Source organism: Balaenoptera borealis (assembly GCF_965194805.1).
Source record: "Balaenoptera borealis genome assembly, chromosome: 1".
In the NCBI taxonomy this organism is placed as follows: Eukaryota; Metazoa; Chordata; class Mammalia; order Artiodactyla; family Balaenopteridae; genus Balaenoptera; species Balaenoptera borealis.
The window spans coordinates 99,684,827-99,708,993 of NC_138860.1; the positions used below are offsets into that span (position 1 = coordinate 99,684,827).

The 24,167-nt window shown below is 42.4% G+C and overlaps 2 protein-coding genes across 20 annotated transcripts in view; one reads left to right on the forward strand and one right to left on the reverse strand.

The window, feature by feature from the left end:
* Window positions 1-1,582: 1,582 nt before the first annotated feature.
* On the reverse strand, window positions 1,583-6,241 carry LOC309619561 (uncharacterized protein; the record flags this gene model as incomplete). The annotated part of the gene is made up of 2 exons (XM_082374797.1): window positions 1,583-5,022; window positions 5,130-6,241. One exon carries the CDS (start codon window positions 6,239-6,241, stop codon window positions 5,408-5,410), a length of 834 nt encoding a protein of 277 aa, XP_082230923.1. The 3' UTR covers window positions 1,583-5,022; window positions 5,130-5,407.
* Window positions 5,714-24,167, forward strand: part of VAV3 (vav guanine nucleotide exchange factor 3) — a 513,627-nt gene continuing 495,173 nt past the window's right edge. For 7 of the 19 annotated variants that reach the window (XM_082383499.1, XM_082383500.1, XM_082383498.1 and 4 more), the window contains exon 1: window positions 5,741-6,193. In XM_082383499.1, the coding sequence (XP_082239625.1) occupies window positions 5,990-6,193 (204 nt within the window). In that variant the 5' untranslated portion in view covers window positions 5,741-5,989. Of the gene's footprint in view, window positions 6,194-24,167 lie in introns of all 19 variants that reach the window. The other 12 variants (XM_082383488.1, XM_082383486.1, XM_082383487.1 and 9 more) reach the window with 6 other exon arrangements.

Genomic DNA, 24,167 nt, shown 5'->3' on the forward strand with positions numbered 1-24,167 from the left:
TGGTTCTGCCACTTACTGGCTGCTTGCATTTAGGAAAGATAGTTGAGCTTTCTTAGCCTGAATTTCCTCATCCCTAAAATGAGGTAAATAATTGTACTTACCTCAGAGACGTTGAGAATCAAATAAAACAATGCATAGAATGTTCAATAGCTAGCTGTCAGTGCTCATAATATCTCAGTAAATAATAGCTGTTGTTGTTGTTATCTGCTCTCAGGCATGAGGTATGAATTTAACTAAACATTAACTTTTCCAGGGAGTTTTCAGTTGTGTGATAATGGATTTCAATTGTTAAAGAAAATTTAAACAAAAATCAGGGGGCTTTTTAATACTCCTGTACCCTCTTCACATGGATAAAGCCAATCAGTCCTGCAGAACTGCTTTATTTTCCTAAGCACATTGTTGGTGGCAGGAATAAATCTGGGTGAAATGTGGAAATGGTAAAGGGAACTTTAGCCTTGCTGCTCTCCTCTCCCAGCATTACTATCATCGTATGATTTGCATCTTCTTCATCTCATTCATCCCTCCCTCCCTCTCTCCTTCTCTCCCTCCTTTCTTCCCTGCCTCCCTCTATCCCCTACTAGGTGCTAGGCATTGGAGATGTGACATGAATTAGATACAATCCCTGTTCCCAAGGAGCTCACAGGAGGGTCATGGTGCGGGTACAGGGACGATGGTGGTAGTTGTGGTGTCAGACAAAGAGATAATTATTCTGCAAGGAACTTAGTATAATGATTGAGATATGCATAGAATTTGGAAACAGGAGCACCAAGGACTTCCCACAAAAGTTTCCTTACATTGGATTTTAATATTCACCATTGCAGTGTGAAGAGCTCTCTCTTTGACAGTTTGTTTATATCAACATGCAAATGAAATTGAAATGTTTCCCAAATTAGATTAAGACCTTTATTTTCTCACAGGAATACATAACTATTTAGCTTTTCCCTGTAAGTTCGACCTTCTCAGTCATCTTTAAAACATAATGTGTACATGAGTCACAGCTAATGTTTAACAATGGATGAATGTCTAAGCAGGGTTTGAGGGGTACAGCATGTTTAATTGAACCAGATTCTGAGACGACCCAGCTGAGGTGCAATTAACTTGGTGAATTAAACCTTTGGAGCCTCATTTTGTGTGTGTGTGTGTGTGTGTCCCACAGAGAAAGGGGGAACAGTTGTATTTTCATTTATTTGCACATTAGTTACCTAATTAGTCCATCCCTTGTAACAAAAAGACTTAGGGTCATGTTCTTATGGTCCTTTTTAAGCTGTTTCTTTGGAAGCTGTTTGTGTCGTAAATTATTTCTAGTAAATTAATTTTGTTACATTCTAAGTGACATTTTGAAAAAGGGCCATTATTTTCATTGTTGTTGTTCTTATTACTATGAGGACTTAAACAGGTCAGAAGAGAAAAAAAATCCTGAGATCCTAACAAGATCCTGCTCAGTTGTACCTAAAAATCTTTAAGTTCACACTGAATTGGGAACATTTATTAAAAGAATGATTGTTATAGAAATCCCAGTCTACCCCAATCCTATCTTCACAACAGCTTTGTGGTATTTATTTATTTATTTTTGTTGCATCAGTTTTTATTTTTATTTTTATTTTTTTTAACATCTTTATTGGAGTATAATTGCTTTACAATGTTGTGTTAGTTTCTGCTGTATAACAAAGTGAATCAGCTATATGTATACATATATCCCCATATCCCCTCCCTCTTACGTCTCCCTCCCTCCTTCCCTATCCCACCCTCTAGGTGGTCACAAAGCACCAAGCTGATCTGCCTGTGCTATGCGGCTGCTTCCCACTAGCTATTTTATATTTGGTAGTGTATATATGTCAATGCCACTCTCTCACATTTAAAGCAGTATCAAATTACTAGAAACTTAAAGCCTGCATCCCTAATGTTTTTGTGAAACCAACCAACATTTGATTGTAGTTGAAGAAAATTAACCTAACAGACGGAGAGGCAGATTTCAGTTTGCAGTATACAATATTTATTTTTTTGTGTTTTTAATTCTTTCCTATACTGGTTTATCTTCAATATGCTTCAAAATGATGTACCTCTTTTGTGTCATAAATTAAGAAGTAAATAAGGAATAAGAAATTTGGGTTTCTCAGTTTCTTCGTGGTAGATAAATCTTAGTGCTTTTCTAAACTTAGGACTTGAAAGAATAAGAAGAATAAAATGGTAAGGATTGAGCGACAACACAGATTCTAGCAAGCAGTGGATTTACGTGGCTCTCACCAGCTTTACTTCAGTCATTTGGTACATTAGGACTGAGGCATAATCTAGTGAATTTTCTAATCCTTACTTTTCTGATTATGGTGTAATTTTGAACATGGAAAGAGACCTAGAATGTGACATCCATCATTTATTGTCTTTCCTGCAGCTCGGGATGCCACCCATCCCATTTTCCATTTGTATAAAGTATAGGGCTGAGGCAAAGATCCAAACCGCAGAGCCATGCTGGAGAGGAGCAGGTTGCCTGCTATGCTGGAGGGTCCAGAAATGCTAACGAGACACACAGGAAGCAGCAGACCTTCCTTTCATGGGGCCCTGATACCTGGTGAAACAAATACCGGTGTGAATGCTTCCTGATCTTTTTGCTCTACCAGGAAGAGAGAACCGAGGGAGTAAAAAGGGGCAACATAGCTCATTTGTTCATTCATTTACTCACTCAACTAACATTATTTGAGTGCTCGTGGTGCACCAAGCACCAAGGTTGGTTCTGGGAATTTGAAGATGAATAAGTTATCACTCCTGCCTTCAAGGTGTTTCAGTCTAGCAGGGAGAAAGACATTTAAACCAGTAATTAGACTTGCTAAGGTAATTATTACAATGGGGAGCAGTTTCGAACAGAAACAGCATAGCTGTGGAGGCCAATGAAATTCAGGCTGTTACTGAGCTTTGTAACCAGGAGCAAGGTAATTAATGCCTTTGATCTTGGTTCTTCATCTATGGTGGTGGTGGTGGTGATTTCCCTAACTTGCAGATAATGTACATGAAGTGCTCAATAGAGGGCTTGGCATTCAGTAAATGGTAGAGTGTGGATGTGCTTCAGGTGCTCGCATAGGCCTGCAGGGCAGTGGGACCACTGAGTCCCGAGTCTCATGTCATGTGTGCAAGAATGGCTTTCATTGGAACACTGGGGCCCTGGAATGACAAGGAGGTGCCACTGACAGAATTTAGTACCCTATCACTCAACTTATCATTGTCATTAGGTTGTAAGGTTTTAAAGGAAGGACCACAGATGACAGCTCAAAAAAGCCCATTGCCATTTTTGTTCTCATTTGAATTTCTGACACTAATGTCTTCCACATGACTCAACTTTTGCCACTGAGCTCCTTGTTTACTTGAAGATGCTTGCACTTCCACCAGCCTCCTTCTCTTCTAGGCCTTCCTTATATTTTCCTGTTGCCCTTCTCTCCACTCTCTGGTTTACTGTACTTGAGAGATATTATGTTTTGAAGTTATATTTTTAATATATATATTATATGTCAGATATGTAATATATATAAATTATAAAAAGTTAAATAGAATTTATTAGGTCATTGCTGCCTTTTTGTGAACTAAAAGCTATTGGTTAATGTTTATTGTGTTCTCACTAAGTGATAGGCATCGCATATCTTGGCATTATATCAGTGCTTCTCAGACTTTAGTGTAAATATATGTCACCTGGGGATCTTTTTAAAACGTAGGTTTTGATTCATTCGGTGAGGAGGTAGGACCCAAGAGTCTACATTTCTAACAAGCTCCTGGGTGATGCTGTCAGTCCGTAAACTGCATCTTGAATAGCAAGGCACTGTATCATTTGATCCTCACAGCAACACTATGAGGTGAATATTATTTTTCCCATTTTACATATGTGGAAACTGAAGGTTAGAGGAATTAGATCATTTTCCCAAGGTCGTGTTGCTAGAAACTTGCCATGCTCAGACTCTAAACCCAGATCTGCCTCCTGATATATATCGTTTGGGCTTTGGAAGTGTCCTACAACACCCAAAGGTGATCTGATGCTACCTGAAACAAAATTTATATTTTTGTTGACTATTTCTTCCTTTTTTATGAAACTTCTTTCTTAATTTGATTTCTCTTTATGCAGGACCTTGTATTACATAGCGATTCAGATGTGTTAGATTTTGTTTCTAAAGATCATATGTAAAGTTTATTTTATTTTTTAAATTTAATTTTTATTTTATATTGGAGTATAGTGGACTTACAAGGCTGTTCATTTCAGGTGTACAGCAAAAAAGTTTTGTATGATTTATTTGCCAAAATTACAGGTTAGGAAACACTGTACCATTGATGCAATCTGGTTTGAACACAAGAGGAAGTTGCTGGGGAAGGATCAGCGTGAGGAAAGGAAATCCTCAGGCTGATTTATTGTTTAATGCTCAGTGTACACAGCGTGCTACCCTTGTCACAGGCTAGTGGGAAAGGACGCAGCCCCTGTGCTTAACAGATCAGATATACTTTCAAAAATAACATTTTGACCTGCTCATAAGATTAATATGGTTCACAATAGAAAATCTGAGCTACAGAAATGTAATAGTAAAATAAAAAATGATCTAAAATCCCACCAAGTGATTTCATATTTTATTTTTATTTTCAAAATTTAAAAGAATATATCTCTAAACGGTGACCCAGGACCACATTTACAGAGAGCAGCAAGAGTTCAATGTGGCAATACATTGCGATAAATAATTTAAACACTATTTTTGGTTTTGAGGGGCAGTGGGAGTAAAAGGGGCAGTTAGGAGTCCCCCCAAAGTTTCAGAAATGAGAATGCGCTGCTCAGCCAGCACTAGAGCTCCGGGGTCCTGTTCCACTAAGGGGTCCCAAAGCTTAGCCCAACCGCAGCTGAAGACTGAGATTAATTGCGCTCAAACCCGGGCCCGTCGCCGACGCATGCGCAGTGTGGCCGCCGTGGCTCCGTGGGCGTTTCACAGGCCTATTCCTCTCCGGCAGGTTTTTGTGCTGTCAGCTGAAGGGCTAGGACTGCGACGCCGAACAGTTCCGAGCCTGAGAGGGCAGAAGGAAACCATCTCTAAGTGAAAAACACATCGCGTCGAAATAGGCTTGGGGTGGGGGGCGCGGAAGGGTTTCAGCAGGCGTCTCCACACACTGACTTTAAGGTGCCAAAACATCTTTACGAGCAACTAACTTGGAGGAACAGGAACTATCTGTGGGAAGAGAATTTAGAGGGTGGAAAGGGGTGAGGGAGTAAGGATCTCTAACTTTCAGCGTTGCGTTCTCAACATGTCCTTTGCCTTTTTTTTTTTTTTTTTCTTTTCATTTCTCTGGGGATTCCGGATGCCCCAATTAATCCTTGGCTCCTCTCGTACCCTTTAAAAACTGCCTTGCCGTTTAGGAGGTCGTAACAGGAGCCCCCACCGGATTACATTGTTCAGACGCACTCTCCCCAAACCGGGAAGGCGTCCGGAGAGAAGATCCCCGGACGCCTGGGGCTGGGTGAGCTCCGCCAACCTGAGGGCTCGTGGTAGGCGGGGGCCCTGGGATCCCCTTGGCCGCCGCCGCCGCCCCTCTCCTCTCCCCTCCCCTCCCCTTCCCCGCCCGGGCCGCCGACCCCAGGCCAGGGCGGCGCGCGCTCTCCCACCCGCGCCTCTGGGGACTCGCAGACGGCAGCGAGACTGGCCGGCGCGCTGGGCATGCTCAGTCGCCCGGCGCCGGGCTCGCGAGTCGGAAGCCTGTGCTCGGTCGCCGCCGCCGAGCCGGCCGGGGCGCACGAAGAGCGCGCGGGACTCGCTGCAGCGGCGGGTGGGCGGCGGCGGACCCGGGCCGAGACCGGAACCAAGCCCCACGCGAGGCCCCCCATCCGCCTGCCGCGGCTCCTGCCCCCTCGCACAGTCGTACACTCGCAGGGAAGGGGCCGACCGCGGCTGGCGTCGGGGAGGCGGAGGAACCGCGGCGGCCGCCGCTGCATCCTCGTCGCCGGCCCCGGCCCGGCAGCGTCCCGGAGCCGTCGGGCATGGAGCCGTGGAAGCAGTGCGCGCTGTGGCTCATCCACTGCAAGGTGCTGCCCGCCAACCACCGGGTGACCTGGGACTCGGCGCAGGTGTTCGACCTGGCTCAGACCCTCCGCGATGGAGTCCTGCTCTGCCAGCTGCTCAACAACCTCCGCGCGCACTCCATCAACCTGAAGGAGATTAACCTGAGGCCGCAGATGTCCCAGGTAAGGAGGCCGGCGCGGGCGCCTCCGCCTCCAGCCGGCATCTCCCATTAAATCAGCCGGCTAATTTCTTTGTGTAAATGCAGACATCTAGGTGCGTTCGGTTTCACCCTGCCTCGCAGCCTTCTGCTTTGCGGACCACTTCGGCTTCTTGTACCTTGGCTTGAGATGGTTTAGCTCTTTAGCTGAAGGCTAGAGCCCTGCGTCCTGAGACGGTATGAGGATTTCGTAAGGGCTTTCTGTGAGGCGGGAACAAGCTGTCTTAGGGTGCCCTGCACCTACCTGTGTGTGTGTGTGTGTGTGTGTGTGTGCGCGCGTGTGTGTGGCGGGAGGCAACGAAAGGAATTTGATCCAGCTCTTTTATAGTAACGATGGAGAGGCATGAAAGGAGCTGATGGGGGTAATTTTGCCTTTAGTCTGTTCTTTTGCTTTGCGTTTCGTCCCCATGTTTTCTTGAAAGCGGAACCATGACATAAAGAGGACTCTAGGAAGTGGAGGGCGTTCCGGTACGTTATCTGTACAGGAATGAAACTGGCCAAAGGGCGGAAAAGGGATCACAGCAAGGCGTCTGCCCCGAAAGCCCCCAGAGCTTGTGGCCAGCTGGCAAGCTACATGGTTGGGTTTATAGCTAGTCTTAAGCCATGTGAGAAGGAGCAAGTCCAGTCTGTCCCAGCAGCGACAGGAAACGAGAAGTTTCGCTCCAGATTCCGCTTTCCTTCATTCAGTGGTTGCTCAGGTGGTGTGGTGCACTCTTGGCTCCTGTGGCTGGAGCCTTTCCTGGAGGTGCCTCTTTGAGGGGTTAAAAAATGCAACTCCGGAAGGCTGTGTGCACCCTAGAGTAAACTCAAAAGTCACAACTCAGTGGAATGGTAGTTTCTTGGTACCGTCAGAAAGTTTGCATGCAGAAAGCTGTTAAACACAAGTCAGTACATCTGTTTTCTCTTTCAGAATGTAAAAAACCACTTTCAACTTAAAAGGGAGAGGAAAGAGTCCCTTCCATGACACACTTTACCACTAATCCTGAATGATACAGAGCCTCAGCTATTTAGCAACCAGAACAGTGCCTTTTACAACGGAACTGACTTTATATAACGAATAATTATGTTTCTAAAGTTAGGGCACACCCATTCCTCTCTTCTTGATGTCAGCGTCTCATCAGGGCCCCTCTGAACCTCAAATTCTGCATCCCTTGTCTGTCTACCTTCAACCTGCTGGTTAGTGGTCCCCAAGAAAGAACAGGCTTGTAAGTGGTGAGAGCCATATGGTTTTAGAAGTGAGAAAATTTATTTTGTACTCTCCCATGAGCCTGGGTGGTGACTGCTGACTCTACGGACCACTTAAGTGTTGTCCCAATTCAGGATATCCTGCCCAAGGGTTTAACAGACATTTCCATTAAGCTGGGAGTTGCTGCTCTCAACAGAGTTCTGTAGGAAGCTGCAGGTGATTATCCAGTCTGCAGATTCCCATTTTCCATCTGGCCTATGGCCTCAGGATGCCTTGGCCCACCAGCAGGGAGTAGAGTACTTTGCTCATGTCCTGAAACTTCAGTTGCCCGGAACCCCTAGGGGCTGTTCAGTAAGTTGTTCTCAATAATGAAGTATTCTGGACAGCTGAGGATCTCCCTCTTTCAACCTTCTAACCTTTACTTGAATTGTAACAATGGATGAAATTTTTTTCAAATTTTTTTTTTTTTGCTCTTTCTTCTCCTTGTAGAATATAGTAGATGTAACTTAATCTTTTTGATGACAAAGGATTGTCATTAAAAGCGTCATTAATGAAAATTGAGCACATATGCTGCTCTAAGAACTCTATTCCCTACTGGGAGTACCACAATGAACACCTCAGGATCCTTGCCCTAAAGGAATTATTACACTGTTCTATCATATAAGCCATCAGGTTATAATGAACTAAACAGCTGAATGACCTTCCTTAGGCTGTTGTGCTTTTTGGGTTCTTAACCCTGAGCTTTCTGGTTCCAAATTCAGTGCAGTGATTTTCTGTGAGTGCGGGCTTCTCCCAAAAGTGAACCGTGGAAAGTTAGTACCTGAATATGGTGATGTCTCTTTTTGTTGCCTTCTTGATTCTTGGCCACATTGCAGAGAGATAAGGTTTCTGAACAGCTGAGTGCTGGACAGGTGAGCTTGTATTATAGAGGTTGTCCTTAAATCCTTAAATGAGACTTAGTGCATGTTTTGGTTAAATAATTCATTGATGTATTTAACATGCCTACAGTGACCAGCAGATACTATGCACTTAATAGGTGTTCACTATTAGCAAAATTACTTAAAACATTTTTTTCTCCTATTGTCACATTAAGAGTAATAGGTTACAATCAAAGTTTTAAAACAGTTGCAAGGTCTACAAGTTCCTTTGGGCTGACATCTCTATTTCTGCCTCTAACTACTCATATCTTTCTTGGTGAAGGTTCTGGCTGCTTCTGGTTATAAGGCTTCTGTGCCATCAGCTCTATCCATACTATGTAGTGAATAACTTAATAACCCAGTGAAACCCTGAAATACGTCCCAGCAGACTTTACTCTTCGGAATTTAGAGCTGTCATTACTAGTATTTGTGGCTTGTGCCATGTCTAAGACTCATTCTGTCCATCTGGCTTAGGTTCTGTTGAAGATATTAACTTGAAATAAACTATTCCCTTATAGCCCCTGATCTTCTGAGCCAGGAAAAAACTGGAGGCTCTCAATTCAGAGTTTTGTGGTTTTTGAGACTGTTATGAACAGATGTTGACACAAGAAATTTTAGCGTATGGATGTCTTGCTTATTACTTGTTTTTAAGTTTTCAGAAGGAGGCTATGAATAGCCTCTTTTAATAAGAGTGTGTATCTCCAATGAGTGGGATTTATTCCACTCTCTTTGTTAGCCTTCTGCCTTGTTTGTGTTAAAAAATAATAACCCTGCAAATAATTAAACAATTTTAGGTTTGAATCTTGGAGTCTTAAGTTAATCAATTGTCCTCCAAAAAAAATTATAAATGGGACCCCGATTCTCTTACTTAGTAATTGTTCTTTTTGGCTGTGGACATCAGCCTTTTTTTGCGTCTTGCTATGTCGGTAAGAGGACAATCTTCTTTAGTTCAAAATACGTCCTTTTTTTTTTTTTTTACCCTGATTTAGATTTGTTTTTATTAGTTAAGGTGGTAACCATTAATCACATTTAGTTACACATTTAACATATTCCTTTTATTATAAAGAATAAAAGTTAAATAAAACCCGGATGATCCATGCAAATCCACACAATCCATGAAATCTGGTCTCTGTATATACTAGACAGATTTATTTTTCATCCAAAACAGTGTTCTAGCTAGGATACCAAGCACATACATGACTCTGGAAGAGAAGAGCCTTCCTCTGCTAGTTGTACTGGGGGTGCAACGTGGAAGACTGTGGGTTGTGGGCTTGAGGTCACTTTTGGTGGTTAAGAAGTTCTCCATAAATGCCTATAATTAACCATGGATGTATCATCAATGAAATTATCTTAATCTTACTATTTTGTAATTTTAAATTTTGCTTTATATTATGTCATAGGATGGGAATAACGCATTTGATAAATTTACTGACCACTATGTACAGTGTAGGTAAACTTCGAATTTTCTTAAAATGACTTATTCCGGTTTCAAGGGTTCCTTGAACAAATATTTGTTCCTACTATGTGCCAGGCACTGTTGTAGGCACTGGCTTGGAGCAGTAAACAAACTCAATGGAGTCCCTGCCCTAAAAGGACTTCTATTTTAGTGGGGGACAATAAATAAATAAATGGCTGTAGAATATGATGTGCTGTGAAGAGAGATGAACCTGGGTAAGGGACTAGAGGGAAATGTGATTTGATTTTACGGAAGGTAGTCAAGAAAGGCTTCTCTGAGGAGATGCCAATTGAGCAGGACCTGAAGGGAGTGAGAGAAGGCAGGAATGTGGATGTTTGGAAGAAGAAAATTCCTGGCAGAGGGAACACCAAGTGCAAAGGTCCTGAGGTAATTAAATGGTGGGTAAACTGAAGGAAGAGCCAGAAGGCCAGTGGGCTGGAGGACAGTGAGTGTGGGAAGGGGTGGTAGGGATGAGGTGAGAGAGAAAATGTGGGCCAGATTTTTAGGACTTGTGGGCCATTGTAAGGACTTTCACCCTGGGTGAAATAGGAATCAAGTGACTTGACTTACCTTTTCAACAGGGTCACTCTGGCTGTTATGTTGAGAATAGACCACAGAGCAGCCAGGATGGAAGAGTCAGGCTAAGGCCATCATTCAGGCAAGTGGTGATGGCGGCTCTGACCAGAGTGATAGCAGGGCAGGTGGTGATAAGGAATCCAACCCTAGGTATATTTTGAAGATAAAGCCAGCCAGGGTTTATTGATGGAATCAGATGAGCAGTATGAGAAGAAGAGAGGAGCCAGGAATGAATCCAGGGTTTCTGGCCTGAGGAATTGAACTGATGGAGTTGCCATTTACTGAGATGGGGAAGATGGGAGGAAGAAGAGCTTTGGGGGTTGGGGGTAAGGAGAGGGGGAGGACAGTCTGGAGCTAGTTATGTCTGAAATGCCCAGCAGGCATCTAGATGCTGAGCAGGCAGCTGGAGAAGTTGGAGATGGAGAGGAAAAGTTTGCAGTCATCAAGGTATAGGTGGTATTTAAAATCTCGGCACTGAATGATATCACCTAGGGAGTAGTGTAAAAAGAAAAGATCAGACCCGTGAGCCATGGGGCCTGCCCATGTGTCAGGGGTAGAGAGATGGGAACCTGTAAGGAGTTGGGAGGGAATGGCCACGGGGAAGGAGAGAAGTCAGCAGAGTATGGTTCTAGCAAACCAGGTGAATAAAGTGTTTCTAGAAGGAGTGACTAGACACGTCAAATGCTGCTCTTCAAGGGAAAAAAGGATTGAAGATAGAATATTGTATTAAGCAATATGAAGTTCTTTGGTGACCTTGGCAAAAACAGACTTGGTGTGTGATGGGCAAACCCTCCACTGGAGAAGAGGGGCAAATGGGAGAGGATCTAGACCATGAGTATAGACATGTGTTAGGGGGTGATTTTGCGGTGGAGAGAGCAGATAAATGGGGTAGTGGCTAGTAGGGGAAAAGAGATCAAGAGGGTTTTCTTATCATACAGAATTTTTATTGAATACCTATTATAAGAACTCTTTTAGATTTAGACAAATTTTATCATATGGCACACTTGTATATATGTGTATGTGTGGGAAAAATATGTATGTATATAAGAAAATATAAATGAAATATATTTGATGTGTATTTTCCACGGAGCACCAAGTGTTGGTGATGCAGCATTTCTAAAAGAATTCATCACTTTTGTCCCCAGGATTTCCTTCCAAGCTCCTAACACACAGTTGGGTTTTTATTGCTGTTACTACTTCTTAAAGTTAAAGAGAGCTTTATTTCTGCTATACATAACTGTACATTGTTTTAAAACTATGATTATATGAGTTTTAGCATTAAGGTGTGCTTCCCAAATGCATGTCTGCATCCTCCCCCCTCCCCCAACCCCCGCCCCAGGTACTGCTGTGTGAAGATTACTGGGTTATACGGAAGAGAGAAAAAAGGCTGTCATTGTCCAAAAAGAGTGGTGTGCCAGTTATATTTTTAGCCAGTCAGTTCAGAAAATAATGTCATTATTTAATCTTTCTTCTCAGGAGTCAGTAACCTCTTTGCCATTTGTTGGATTATTCTCTTGGCCAGCATAAATTTAAACTTGACACTGATCAAGATCTTTTCATGTGAAGTAGCTCAGGCATCTTAAGCACTTGTTCTGTCTGCATACTTGATGGCTTAACCTGGGTTCTCGAGGAACCAGAGCCTGGGGTAAAGGATTGAAGTGCTGAAACTTTATTGGTGAGGTACAATCCCATGGTTGTCAGAGTGAACAAAATGAGCAAGTGCCTTTTTTTTTTTTTTTTAAGATGGGGAAAAATTATATCATGTTTGTAATGCAGATAGGATTGATCCAGTATAGATCACCACTGATTTCCTAATTTTCAAATACAACATACTCTTTTTAGATTATTTTTCTTAAACTCACAGTGGCAATTTACATTATTGACTTTTCCTTCCGTCCTGAAACTCTTAACTCTCATCACACTATACTCTCCTGGTTCTCTTGTACCTTTTAAATATTTATTTATTTATTTATTTGGCTGTGTGGGGTCTTAGTTGCAGCACGTGGGATCTTCGTTGCGGCCTGCAGGCTCAGTAGTAGCGGCACGCTGGCTTAGTTGTCCTGTGGTCTGTGGGATCTTCATTCCCCAACCAGGGATCGAACCCGCATCCCCTGCATTGGAAGGCGGATTCTTAACCACTGGACCACCAGGAAGTCCCTCTGGTACCTTTTGTATTCCTTCTCAGCTTCCTTTGCTGGCTTCTCTTTAAACATACCTTAAGAATTTTAGAGTTTTCTCCTTCGTTGCCTTTTTTCGTATCCTCTTCCCTGTATCATCTCATGACACTGTGGCGTTACCTCCTTTTCATACCCTGATGGACCGCACGTTCATGGTGACAGCCTGTATCTGCCTGTTTTATGCCCCCACCTCTGTGGTTACAGTCACTGCTTGGATGGAGGGATGAGAATCACATGATCAGAGTTCACTGTGGAAAGTTCCCCGACAGCAGAGTGAAGGATGAATTGGATGGGGTGGAGCTGGGCATGAGAAAGACTCCTGCTGAAGTTCAGTTAGGGGAGGAGGAGGCCAGTGGATGCAAGGCCAGAGAAGGGGTGAGAGTGGAAGGATAGGGAGGAATGAGAAAGATGAGAGAGAATTAAGAGCTGTAATGCGCCAGACTTTGGGACCTCTTAGGTGCAGTACTAGTGGAAAGTATCTGGGATGAGCCTCAGGTTTGAGGCTTGGGTGACTAGGGGGATAGAGAGGAGGTACAGATGTCAAAGGGAAAGGGGCACAATCAGTTTTCGATGTTGAGTTTGAAGTTGTTACTAGTTACCTTCCGTATTCTGTTTCAAGCATCCTACTCTCTTACTAATCCTTCCTTTCTGGATTATTCTCCTAATACCTAAAATTCAACAATCTTTTGAACTGTTGGTCCCACCACCTCTTCACTGCCTTTGTGTCTTCATTTCCCTCCTACTCAGCTTAAATACCATGGTCATTATAGTTACTTCCTTAGCTTCTCTTGGTTGGTGATACTCATTTGGGTAAAATATAACCCTGGTTAAATCCAACTCTCTACTTACTCCCTGCCGGCAATTCAGCTGCTGAACCTGATGGATGGAGGAAAACCCATACCACCTGAGTGCTCTCACTTTAAATTCACGACCCTTAACCTCAGGTGGGCGCCTCAGGCAACCCAGCCATCTGAGTACATGTCTCTAGACCAGACATTCTTAAAGTATGCTCTGGGGGCTTCTGATAGTCCCTAAAATGCTTTTAGGGGTTCCCTAAGGTCGAACATTCTTTTAATAATATTATTAATACACTGTTTGCCTTTTCTCACTCTTCCTTTCCCACAAGCGTATAGTGGAGTTTTCCCAAAGCTACATGCTGCTGACCTGTGATTATGTGTTTGTGTATGTTTTAAAGATTTCTCATTTTAGAGTTCCAATATGTAAGGTGTTGATAGATATAACCCCTATAAGTAAAAGCTGCTGAGGATTCTCACTCATTTTTTTTAGGAGTGTAAAGGGGTACTGAGACCAATTTGAAAACTGCCCTAGACCGTTCAATTTCTGACTCTCCCAGATGCCTGTCTGGTACCTTTTCTTCTTGAACCTGCATCTTCATTCTCGCTCTCAACTGGTGATCTTGCTTCCTATTCCACTGAGAAAACAGACACTGTCAGAGGAGAGCCTCCTCAGACGCCCACCTTCCCGCATCTTGCCCGTAGACGATGCTTTCTGTCCCGTTCTGTGGGTGAATTATCAATGCTCCTAGCAAAGGCCAGTTCCTCCTTCACTCTATCTCTGTGCTTTCCTACATCTTCTCTTCTCTCCTGGATCTTTTTGTTCGCATGCACAGGATACATTTTCAAGGTAGAGACTTGCTGATGAGCATTGGGTATGATGGAGAGTGACTAAGGACTCCTAAAGTTTGACCTGAACTACTGGGGCAGGTCAGTCTAACCTCCTTATAACTGTTCCCATGGACCATGGGATAAAATCCAAGCTCCTTGGTAAGCACTGCAGGGACCCGTGGGCTGGTCCTGCTTCATGTCTCAAAGCTCTTTCAACTGTGTGCTCCTGACCTTTTCGTGGCTTCTCAAATGAACTATGCTGCTATTGCGTTTGCCTATTTCTCTATTTGAAGGGTCCTTTCTCATTAGTCTGAAGGAAGACTTGGTTCAAGGGCCCTTTGCAGTGAGGGCCGCCTAACTCCTTCCGCAGGTGTGGCTGATCACTTACTACTGTGTGCCACGCTGTATAGTGTACATGGGTGGAGGGCAGCATTCCTTACACTGCTTTGCAATCTTTTTCTTCTCTCTCTCCCTTCCAGGCTGTGACCTGCTTGAGACTATCATAGGCTTTTTCATTTATAGACATCTCTAGAATTTGACCCAGGGAGTCATACGGAACACGCATACATAAGTAGGCATTAATGAAACTTATTGAAAATGATAACTCTTCGTTTACTACCTTGTCAAACACACCTATATAAAATTTAATAAGATGTGCTAAGCACTATGTCATTAAAAACCAAAAACATCTGTTCTTTAAGTGGCATTACTGATAATAGCAGATAACATTACTCTGCTACTTACCACCTGAGTGACTTCCAGAAAGTGCCTGAACCTCTCTGTTCTTCAACTTCTTCATCTCAAAAGCAGGCGTGATAAAAGAACCTACCTCCTGGAGTGGTTGTGAGGACTAAATGAACTAATTATCCCTATGCTTGGCACATAACAAATGCTCAATAAATGTTTACTACTTTTACTACAATTATTACTACTGTTTCTGCAGAAACACTCCAGGCAGTGTGTTAACACCTTCCTTGCATTATGTCATCCAGTCATCACAACACCATGAGATGGGCACTGATATTCATCCCCGCGATACTCTCCAAGGCTAAGAGGAGTTAGTAACTTGTACTAACAAGTAGTGGTAGAGGCAAGATTAGAATTAAAACATTTATAGTGAACTGAGTTCCCATCCACAAGGCTATTGGCATATCTGAATGTGAACCGTGAGGAATTTTTCTTTTTTTTCACTCTCTTTTGCTCTCGTGGCATTCCTGTGGAGGAATGCTCTCGTTGGTTTTGTGGCTGTTGGTTATAGCACATCCGTACTAAGTTGGATATTGAGTAATAATTTTGGTTTAGGGTATTGAATGTATTAACTGGATGGTTTTATACACATTTATCACACAAATCAGTATAAAATGGGAGATAGGCTTTTGACAGGAATACAGTGGGGAAAGGAAAAAAGCAGATAGAAAAACTAAGGAAAGTTAACGAAAGGAAAGGAGAAAATGAGTGTATGCTGGTCCCTTTCAGCCTTTTAACACTGTGCCTCGTGACAGCTGGTCTCGAGCACATAGTTTAATGCCCTACTCTTGAGCAGGGTCAGGACTGCTTACATTTCCCTGGGCAACAGGAACACCATTGTTTTAAATGGCATGTTTTCAAGTGATTGTCTTTTTTTTTCTTTCATGTATTACAATCATTCTTCTTGTAAATTCACAGACATCTATTGTTAGCTGTTAATTGGAATGTTATATCCCACTCTTTTTTCCCCTGTTAACACAGACCCTGAATGGTATTAAGGACAGTCACAAATTCACATTCTGCCTTTCCCCAGTCTCAAGCATTTACAGGACAGAACCATGAAAAGCGAAGGAAGCAGCTACTTCTGAATTTCATAGAAAAACTATTTTAGAATTGTATTTTATGCTGCTATCTGAATGTGCTTTCAAAATATGTGTTGCAAGAAGTGTAGTCAGCTTTTGAGTGGTTTGCTTAACAGGAAGCCGGCAGCATATGCTGCTCACAGGGGAGTGCCCTAAAGGGTCAATTAATATGGAATATTTAATGAAACACTTGATACTCACCTTCCATGATTTTCAAAGTGCTTGTCTTAAAATAGGTCTGGAACAGCTGGCCTGAATAAACAAGCATCATGCCTCTGTGCCCACTAACGTCAGGAGCCTTTTCCTGGGGGTGTGGTTTAATGAAAAGACTTGAGGCCAGGAGTCAGGAGACCCAGGTTCTAGTCCCAGCCCTGTCTCTGACATGTGACCTTAGCAAACACCTGCTTCTCTTTGTCTCCACCTTCCATACTTAGAGCAATGATAGAAAATACTTACATATACAGCAATGTGCTAAAAAGCAGCTAAATTTTTTCCACATATTTAGATCTCACTTAGGAGGCATTACCTTTTTTTTTTTAACATCTTTATTGGAGTATAATTGCTTTACAATGTTGTGTTAGTTTCTGATGTATAACAAAGTGAATCAGCTGTACGTATACATATATTCCCATACCCTCTCCCTCTTGCGTCTCCCTCCCACCCTCCCTATCCCACCCCTCTAGGTGATCACAAAGCACCCAAGCTGATCTCCCTGTGCAATGTGGCTGCTTCCCACTAGCTATCGGTTTTACATTTGGTAGTATGTATAAGTCCACGCCACTCTCTCACTTCGTCCCAGCTTACCCTTCCCCCCCTAGGAGGCATCACCTTTCATGAGGAGAGCTTTGGGACAAGCCAGAAATGTTTAAATCCCAGCTCTAGTACTTAACTTTCCCAAGGTCACAGAATTGTTAGTTTCCTTGCTGAGTCTCAGTTTCCTCCTATAATAGGCAAGAAATAGTAAAATCTACTTTGCAGGATGTGGTGAGAATTCAATAATATATGTAAAATGCCTGGGCATAGTAGGTATTCAGCAAGATTTTATTTCCTTCCTTCTCCCCCCACCTCCTTGATCCTTATAAGAGGCAGGAAGAACAAGGTCTTATCTCTGCTCTACAGAGAAGGAAACTGAGATGTGCACTGGCTAAAGGACTTTTCTCAAGGTCACGGATAGGAAGTGGTGAAGACAGGACTTGAGTCCAATTGTCCTAATTCCAAATTCAGTGAAGTTTCCCATTCCTGCTTCCAAGCTCAGCTGATAGATGGTGAATTGCATGAGCAAATGACTGGGAACATGCTTGGAGAAAGCAAGGCCTGTTCTGCAAATGTAAAATGACATTATTATTTTGCACTAAAGTTTGCTGTATTTCAAATAGAAACATCTAAAACAATGAAACCAGATTTCAGTTATTTTAGAGTCTGATTATCTAGTTTGTGGATTATTGGATTTTTGGTAATTTCAAAGCTCTTCTGCTTTCTGTTTGGTTCTGTTTTCATGGAAATTTGTGCATATGATTGATTGATTAATCAAATTATCCATTTGTCTGCTTAATATTGGGCTTTGTAGGAGATGCTGAGGATTCAAAGGTGAATAAAACTCAGCCCCTGACCCTGTGTTGCTTTTAGGCTACACAGCATGGATTTTACCTCAGACATGCCCTTATAAAACGGGGGGATGGGAAGGGAGACTTGAGTTAGAGTGATGGGCATGGCAAATGTTTGGTAGGCGGGTGATGTTTTTTTGGATGCATTGTTAATTTGCTGATGTTCAGGGCATGGCGTTAACGTCACAGAATGGATTATGTGTGTGCCTGGCTCCTGGTATTTCTCTCCTTTCCATAGACGTTTGTCTAGTACCTCCTCTTGTGTGCAGGGCACTGAAGGCAGAAAGTTACAGTACACGGAGTTTTTGCTTTTGAGGGGTTGGGAGAAAGCAGATTTGACCCTGGAGTGAGGCTTTTGAAAGAATGAGAAAGGAAGTAAGTCACTGGATGCTACAAGGCCGGTGCAAAAGTTCACGCAGCTGGGTGAGAGAGATAAGACCCGGAAGAGGACAGACATGAGTGGTTACTAGAGAGGAAGAAGGTTTGTGAAAGAAAACTAGGTGGGGAGAATGTGTGTGAGACGGAGGATGTACAAAGACATTCAGACTTCGGTGATGTCCCCATAGAAGGCAGTTATTCTGAGCACTGATAACGTTAGTCCTGGAGTAGGGCTGTACCGTTGGCATTTGGCCGTGAAGACGTTCAATTACATCTGCCTGGTGTGTGGCTTGGAGCATCAGAGGATGGCCTATTCTCTTGAATATCTTAAAAGCTGAGGGAGCAGAGACTACAGAGTCAGACTGCTTAATGGGCGTGTAAAGTAAAGCACAGAGAACTGGAGGCCTGCTCACTCTGCCTCTAACCTCCTGGCTTGCCACCTCTCCCTCCCTCCCTCCCTCCCTCCCTCCCTCCCACCTGTCAGAACCTTTCCTTATCCTCCCTGTGCTCTTTTTTTTTTTTTTTTATAAATTTATTTATTTTATTATTTTTATTTTTTGGCTGTGTTGGGTCTTCGTTTCTGTGCGACGGCTTTCTCTAGTTGCGGCAAGTGGGGGCCACTCTTCATCGCGGTGCGCGGGCCTCTCACTGTCGCGGCCTCTCTTGTTGCGGAGCACAGGCTCCAGACGTGCAGGCTCAGTAGTTGTGGCTCACGGGCCTAGTTGCTCCGCGGCATGTGGGATCTTCCCAGACCAGGGCTCGAACCCGTGTCCCCTGCATTGGCAGGCAGATTCTCAACCTCTACACCACCAGGGAAGCCCCCCTGTGCTCTTCTGTCGATTGACATCTCCTCCTTCCCTGGTCCTTTTGTCCTTGGCTGTACACTCCAGAGTCCTGTCTGGATCTGTGCGGTCAGCTATTCCACTTTCACCCCAAATCCCCTTCACCTTCTGTGACCTCAGATGGGCCAGCCTGGAGCACCCGTCTCCACAGGCTTTCCTGTTCTCGCGTGTGAGCTGAAGAGAGCTGTCAACGTCAGCACACCAGCCTGTTTTTACTGTCCGGCTTCACTGTAGCCTCATGCTGTTCTTCTCACCTCTTTGCCATGCCTCATGTCTTTTTGGCTTCCGCTCATTCCCTCACTCAGATGCCAACCCTCTAAAGCCACACTCCCTGAGTCCCTGACTCTCCCCGAGTCCCTGCAAGTTCACCTTGTTCTCATCATTACCACCCAGCCCTCCCGAGTTTGGACTTGGCCTCAGTCTATCTCATCCACTACCCACGATGGTGACCATTATTACTGTTATGAGAGGGAGCGACTGTTCCAAACTCTACAAGTTACACTTGTACATTTTTTGACCTTCTGACTACCAAGGGGTCTTGAAGGGAATATTTAATCAATGAAAATCCCAGAGGCAACCAGGTGTTAGGAAAACACTGATTCTGAGAAGTTCAACTCTGTGCACTAGCAGTACTTCTTTTGGTTTGTGGTCTGCAGAGCCCCGTGGTGTGCTGTAGTGAACATCCACTGACAAACCAGAAGCTCTCAAAGCCATTTTCATCAGTTCCCAGCAGGTCTGAGGCTGCGTGTCCCCCCTGGCAACCGGCTCATAGTGTCTGCTTATTTTAGTAAGCCTTTTCTTTTATGGTAATGTTATCATTCAATTAGTGCAACATTCACTTAATCATATATGTGGTGCCTGACAACAAAGGAACGTGGATCTAGAACAATCCATCACTTATTGATACTCCAAAGTGTAGATTCAGCAGAAGATTATTAAATTCCCTGGCACTTGACCTGCAAATATGAGAAAGTATTTGTTGGCTAGAGAAATTTAGTTAGCTTAGTTCATAGGCAGCCACACAAGAAATGCTTGACTTCAGATTATTTATGATGACAGAGTACTTGGCAATAGAGTCTTTCATTTGCCCATAAACTGAACTTGGAGATTCAGTAGAATACAGCTATTCATCCGCAGTGAGGGGGAAGCAAGAACTGAGATTTCTGGAGCTCAGAATGAGCACCAACGTGAAAAGATCTGGGTGCTTCCAGAGACACTGTTTAAGGAAAGAATGTGACATAATTGCTGTTTATCAGTTTCATCCCAGTAGATTCTGAAACATGAAGCTGGATTCTTGAGCGTATTTATGCAGCAGCCCTGATAGTTAAACCTTACTGAGTTTTCAGTCTTTTCGAATATATAGTTATATTTAATGACCTTAGTTAAGAGAAAAGTAGTAAAATTTGGTAAAGGGTTTAATTTTTTCCCTTCAGTGTTTAATACATGATTCAGCAGTTTTAATAATACATATAAATTTATTTCTTACCTAGCTAGCACTAAGCTTTTTGGCATCCTTTCCCATTTGATAACTACCTAAAGCTCTCCTGGATTTTATATAAAATAAGCTAAGTAAAAAAGTGCTTAGAAAGACAGCACTTATTATTAAAAAAAAAAATAATAATAATAAAGCCCTTCTCTACAGAGAAGAGATAAAATGAATGTCTTAAACTTCACGTAAATGCAGTAAGCTAAGCTTAATTTATGTAACCATTAGAGTTCCTAGATTCTGACTTCAAGGCTGAGGACTTTTAATTTACTCCCTATTCTACTACACAGCATTGTGGGCCTTGGATACATCAACCTGGCTTTGACTCCTAGCTCTGCCACTGACAGTCTTGGGCAACTCTGATCTTGGGTTTCCACATTTATTAAATGAGATAATGCCTATTTGCAGTGTTATACAGATTAAATTAATTGAACTAATGCATATTTTATTTGCCACTTGGAAGGTACTCATAAATGTAGGTTCCATTCCTTTTCATTAAGCCTGTTTTTTGTTTGTTTGTTTTTTGTTTTTTTAAGTTGAAGGAGATTACAGGTTACAAGTTATAATGAAAAAGAGGGAGAGCTGAAAGTTAGGTTGGCAATAGTAAAAACTATAAATCATGGCTGGACTCAAGAACTCAAAAAGCATGTTAATCTTGGACTGTGGAGAATGCAGCCAAACTAATTCACATACTGCACAAGGCTCTGGAGAAGGATAGTTTTGTTTGAATCGACCATTATAGTAACTAATTTTATTGTTCAAAGAGTTATACAATTATGGAGCTGGAAAAGTCCTCAGAGATAATTCTAGCTCAGCTCCTTCATTTCAGAAATGAGCAGTCTAAGGTTCCTAATATATGCAATGATTTGCCCAAGGTTACTTGGTTTCCTGAATCATAGCACATTATTTTTCTCATAACAGAATGCTAATAATGACCCATCTCCTCAAGAGAAGTTTAAATTGTGTTATTCCTTAAAAACAAACAAACAAATTTAAAGAACTCTTTAAGAAAGATTGGAAAGTGCTTGAGTTCAGAATTTCTCATGTGAAATACTTGTTGTAAAGACCTTATTCTCTCCCATCCATCTATCTATCTACCCATCCATCCATTGGCTATAATAGTAAAGGGGAATCATTGAGAATGAGGAATATAAGATCTCAGACTTTGGAGCTCAGAATGCCCTGGGAGAATTGACAAAGCATTGAGAAATGATTAAGTAATAAAAATTGTGAAATCAAAGATCTGTTGCTTAACAGAGTAAATTCTCAGCTATCCAGAAACTTAGCCATCCAGAATCACTCAGTTCCTAAGAGAGCTTGATATTTTGCCATTTCAAACCAGACGACACAAATGTGTCCCACACTCCCAAGAATATGGATGTTCATTAATGGTGACACCAAGACATGTTATTTCTCCTAGAGTTCCATGAAATTTGGGACCATTTGTTCAACTTTATGTTCCTAGCTCATACCTGGCACAGAGTGAGTGCTCCTATGAATGGCTGTTGAGTGACTATTTAATGAATCCCTAACATTAGCCTTAATATTGTTTGGACAAGAATGCCAGATATTATTGTGTCCTTCATTTTAATCAAAGGATGCAGAAAATAGAATTCTGCCACTCGTGTTGCAGTGGAAGGCAGTGTGGTATATTGAAAAAATGTGGACTTTAGCATCGGACTGGCCTGGGTTCAAATCATACTCCACTGGCTGAGTGATTGTGGGCAAATCCCTTCATCTGCCACCATCTTAGTTTTCTTGCTTGTGAAATAGAATTCTCCCTAATCTTCACAGAGTGGTGGGAAGAGCAAGTGAACTCTGATGGCAAAATATCTAGCACAGCACTGGGACACAGTAGGCACTTAGTAATAATGGGAGGCCCTTTGTCTCCCACCCCATCTAATCTTTTCATGATATAGGGCTTTTCCCACAGTTCTTTTGGATGGATAATCTTTTGTTGGTCTTTGGCAAATTTTTCTTTTCTGTAGTATTCTATCTTTCTGCAGATGTTTTATTTAGGCCAATTGAATCTAAGTTTTAGAATATTGTAGCTTTAAAGTGATGTAATTTACATAATTTTATCTATCTGTTGGTGATCTCATATGTGACAACTGTGACACAACAAAAGAGAAAAACAACACTTTACCTGGAATTGGGAGACCTACATTCAAAATCTGGTTCTATCACTGCCTAGCTTTGTGATCTCTGAGCCTCAGTTTGCTCAATTTATCTGAACCTCCACTTTCTCTGATAACCAGGGGGTGGCATTGTATAGGGAAGAAGACACGGGCTTTAGAGTTCCGGTTTTGGATGTGCTACTAATTAGCTGTATGATCTAGGGCAGGTCTTTCGCCTCTCTGTTCCCTCAGCTGCCTGTTGAGAGCAGCACCTTCCATGCTGTAAGTTGTTACGATTAGATGAGGTAATGTATGACAGGTTCCTGCCTCAGAGCTTTGCGCGTTATAAACTCATAATCAGAGAGCGGTAATAACAATTCTTCCACTAAATACAACTGTGGTTAGTATTATTAATGCCAGTTTCCCTAGGTGGGTGAGAGATTCATTAAGAGAACTTAATCATTACAGCTGAATATTTTAGAAAAGACTGAGTCATTTCTCAGGATCACATAAGAAGTGATGATGGAGTAGTATGTAGCTGTGAACATGATGACGAGTCTGCCTTCTTAATATGCTCCCTGTTTATATAATGAGTCACTTGGGTTACTTACAGTTCTTCTCTTTTATAGATAGCATGATTATAAATGCCCTTGTACAGATTATTCCCCCTCCCCTGCTTGGATTATTTCCTTCAGTTTTATTTTCCAAAGGGAAGTTTCCAGGTCAAAGGATATAAACATTTTTGCAGCTCTTGTTACATACTGACAGACAGTTTGTAGAGAAATATTTTTAATGGACAAAAAAGGGCAAATTTCCAAAGTCTTGGTTAAAAACAAGGACTCTGGTGTCATTTAGATTTGATTCATATCTCAGCTACTTATTTGCTGAATGAGTAGATTACTTAACCTTACTTAACTCTGTTTTCTCATCTGTAACCTGGGTTATAAGTAGCTAGCTCACAATAACTGTCAAGTACTTAGTTGGTGCAAGGTGTTTCGTGCTCAGCCTTCACTGTCGGTCTTAAGCCCATCTGTGCTCCTCCCCAACTCAGTCCTTTCTCACCTGGACCTCTGCCTCCTCTGAATTGGTATATACCTTATGCCAGTGTGTTCTCCCAACTGCATCTTCAATCTTAAAAACAAAACAAAACATAAATCTGATCATGTGAACCCTTTTAGCACTCTTAGAAAGCTCCTAATACTCTGAGGGTGAAATCCAAAATCCTGAATAGGGCCCTTTGTGATCTGACCCTGCCGTACTCTCCAGCCTCAATTTCCCTCTCTCTTGCTCATTCTGCAGCAGCCATGTTGGGTGTTTTTCCATTACCAGAATTTGTCACCCCGCTTTTTTTCTTCTAGACTTGAGACTTGCCATTTTGTCTTGTTTCTTGGTTTTTAAATTCTCCTTTTATGCAGCTCATCATTGGCGGAGATACTTGCTTCAGGATCGATTTTCCTGCTAGACCTAAGCCTTATGATGGCAGGGCCCACTGAGATTTTATTCACTGCTGAATTCTGAGGACCAGCACAGTGCCCAGCATGGAGAACTCAGTAAACCTTTAGGAATGTATAAATAACTAAATACATAGTAACTTATTATTAGCAATAAACACAGGAGAGAATAATTTTGGGTATAATTTGTTAAAAGCATTTGTGATTTCAAATTGCTCTGTGAAATTAAGTGTCTAGGTGTTTTCCAGGGACGTTCTAAAAACTTGAATATATCTGGTAGTTAAGATCTTGCTTG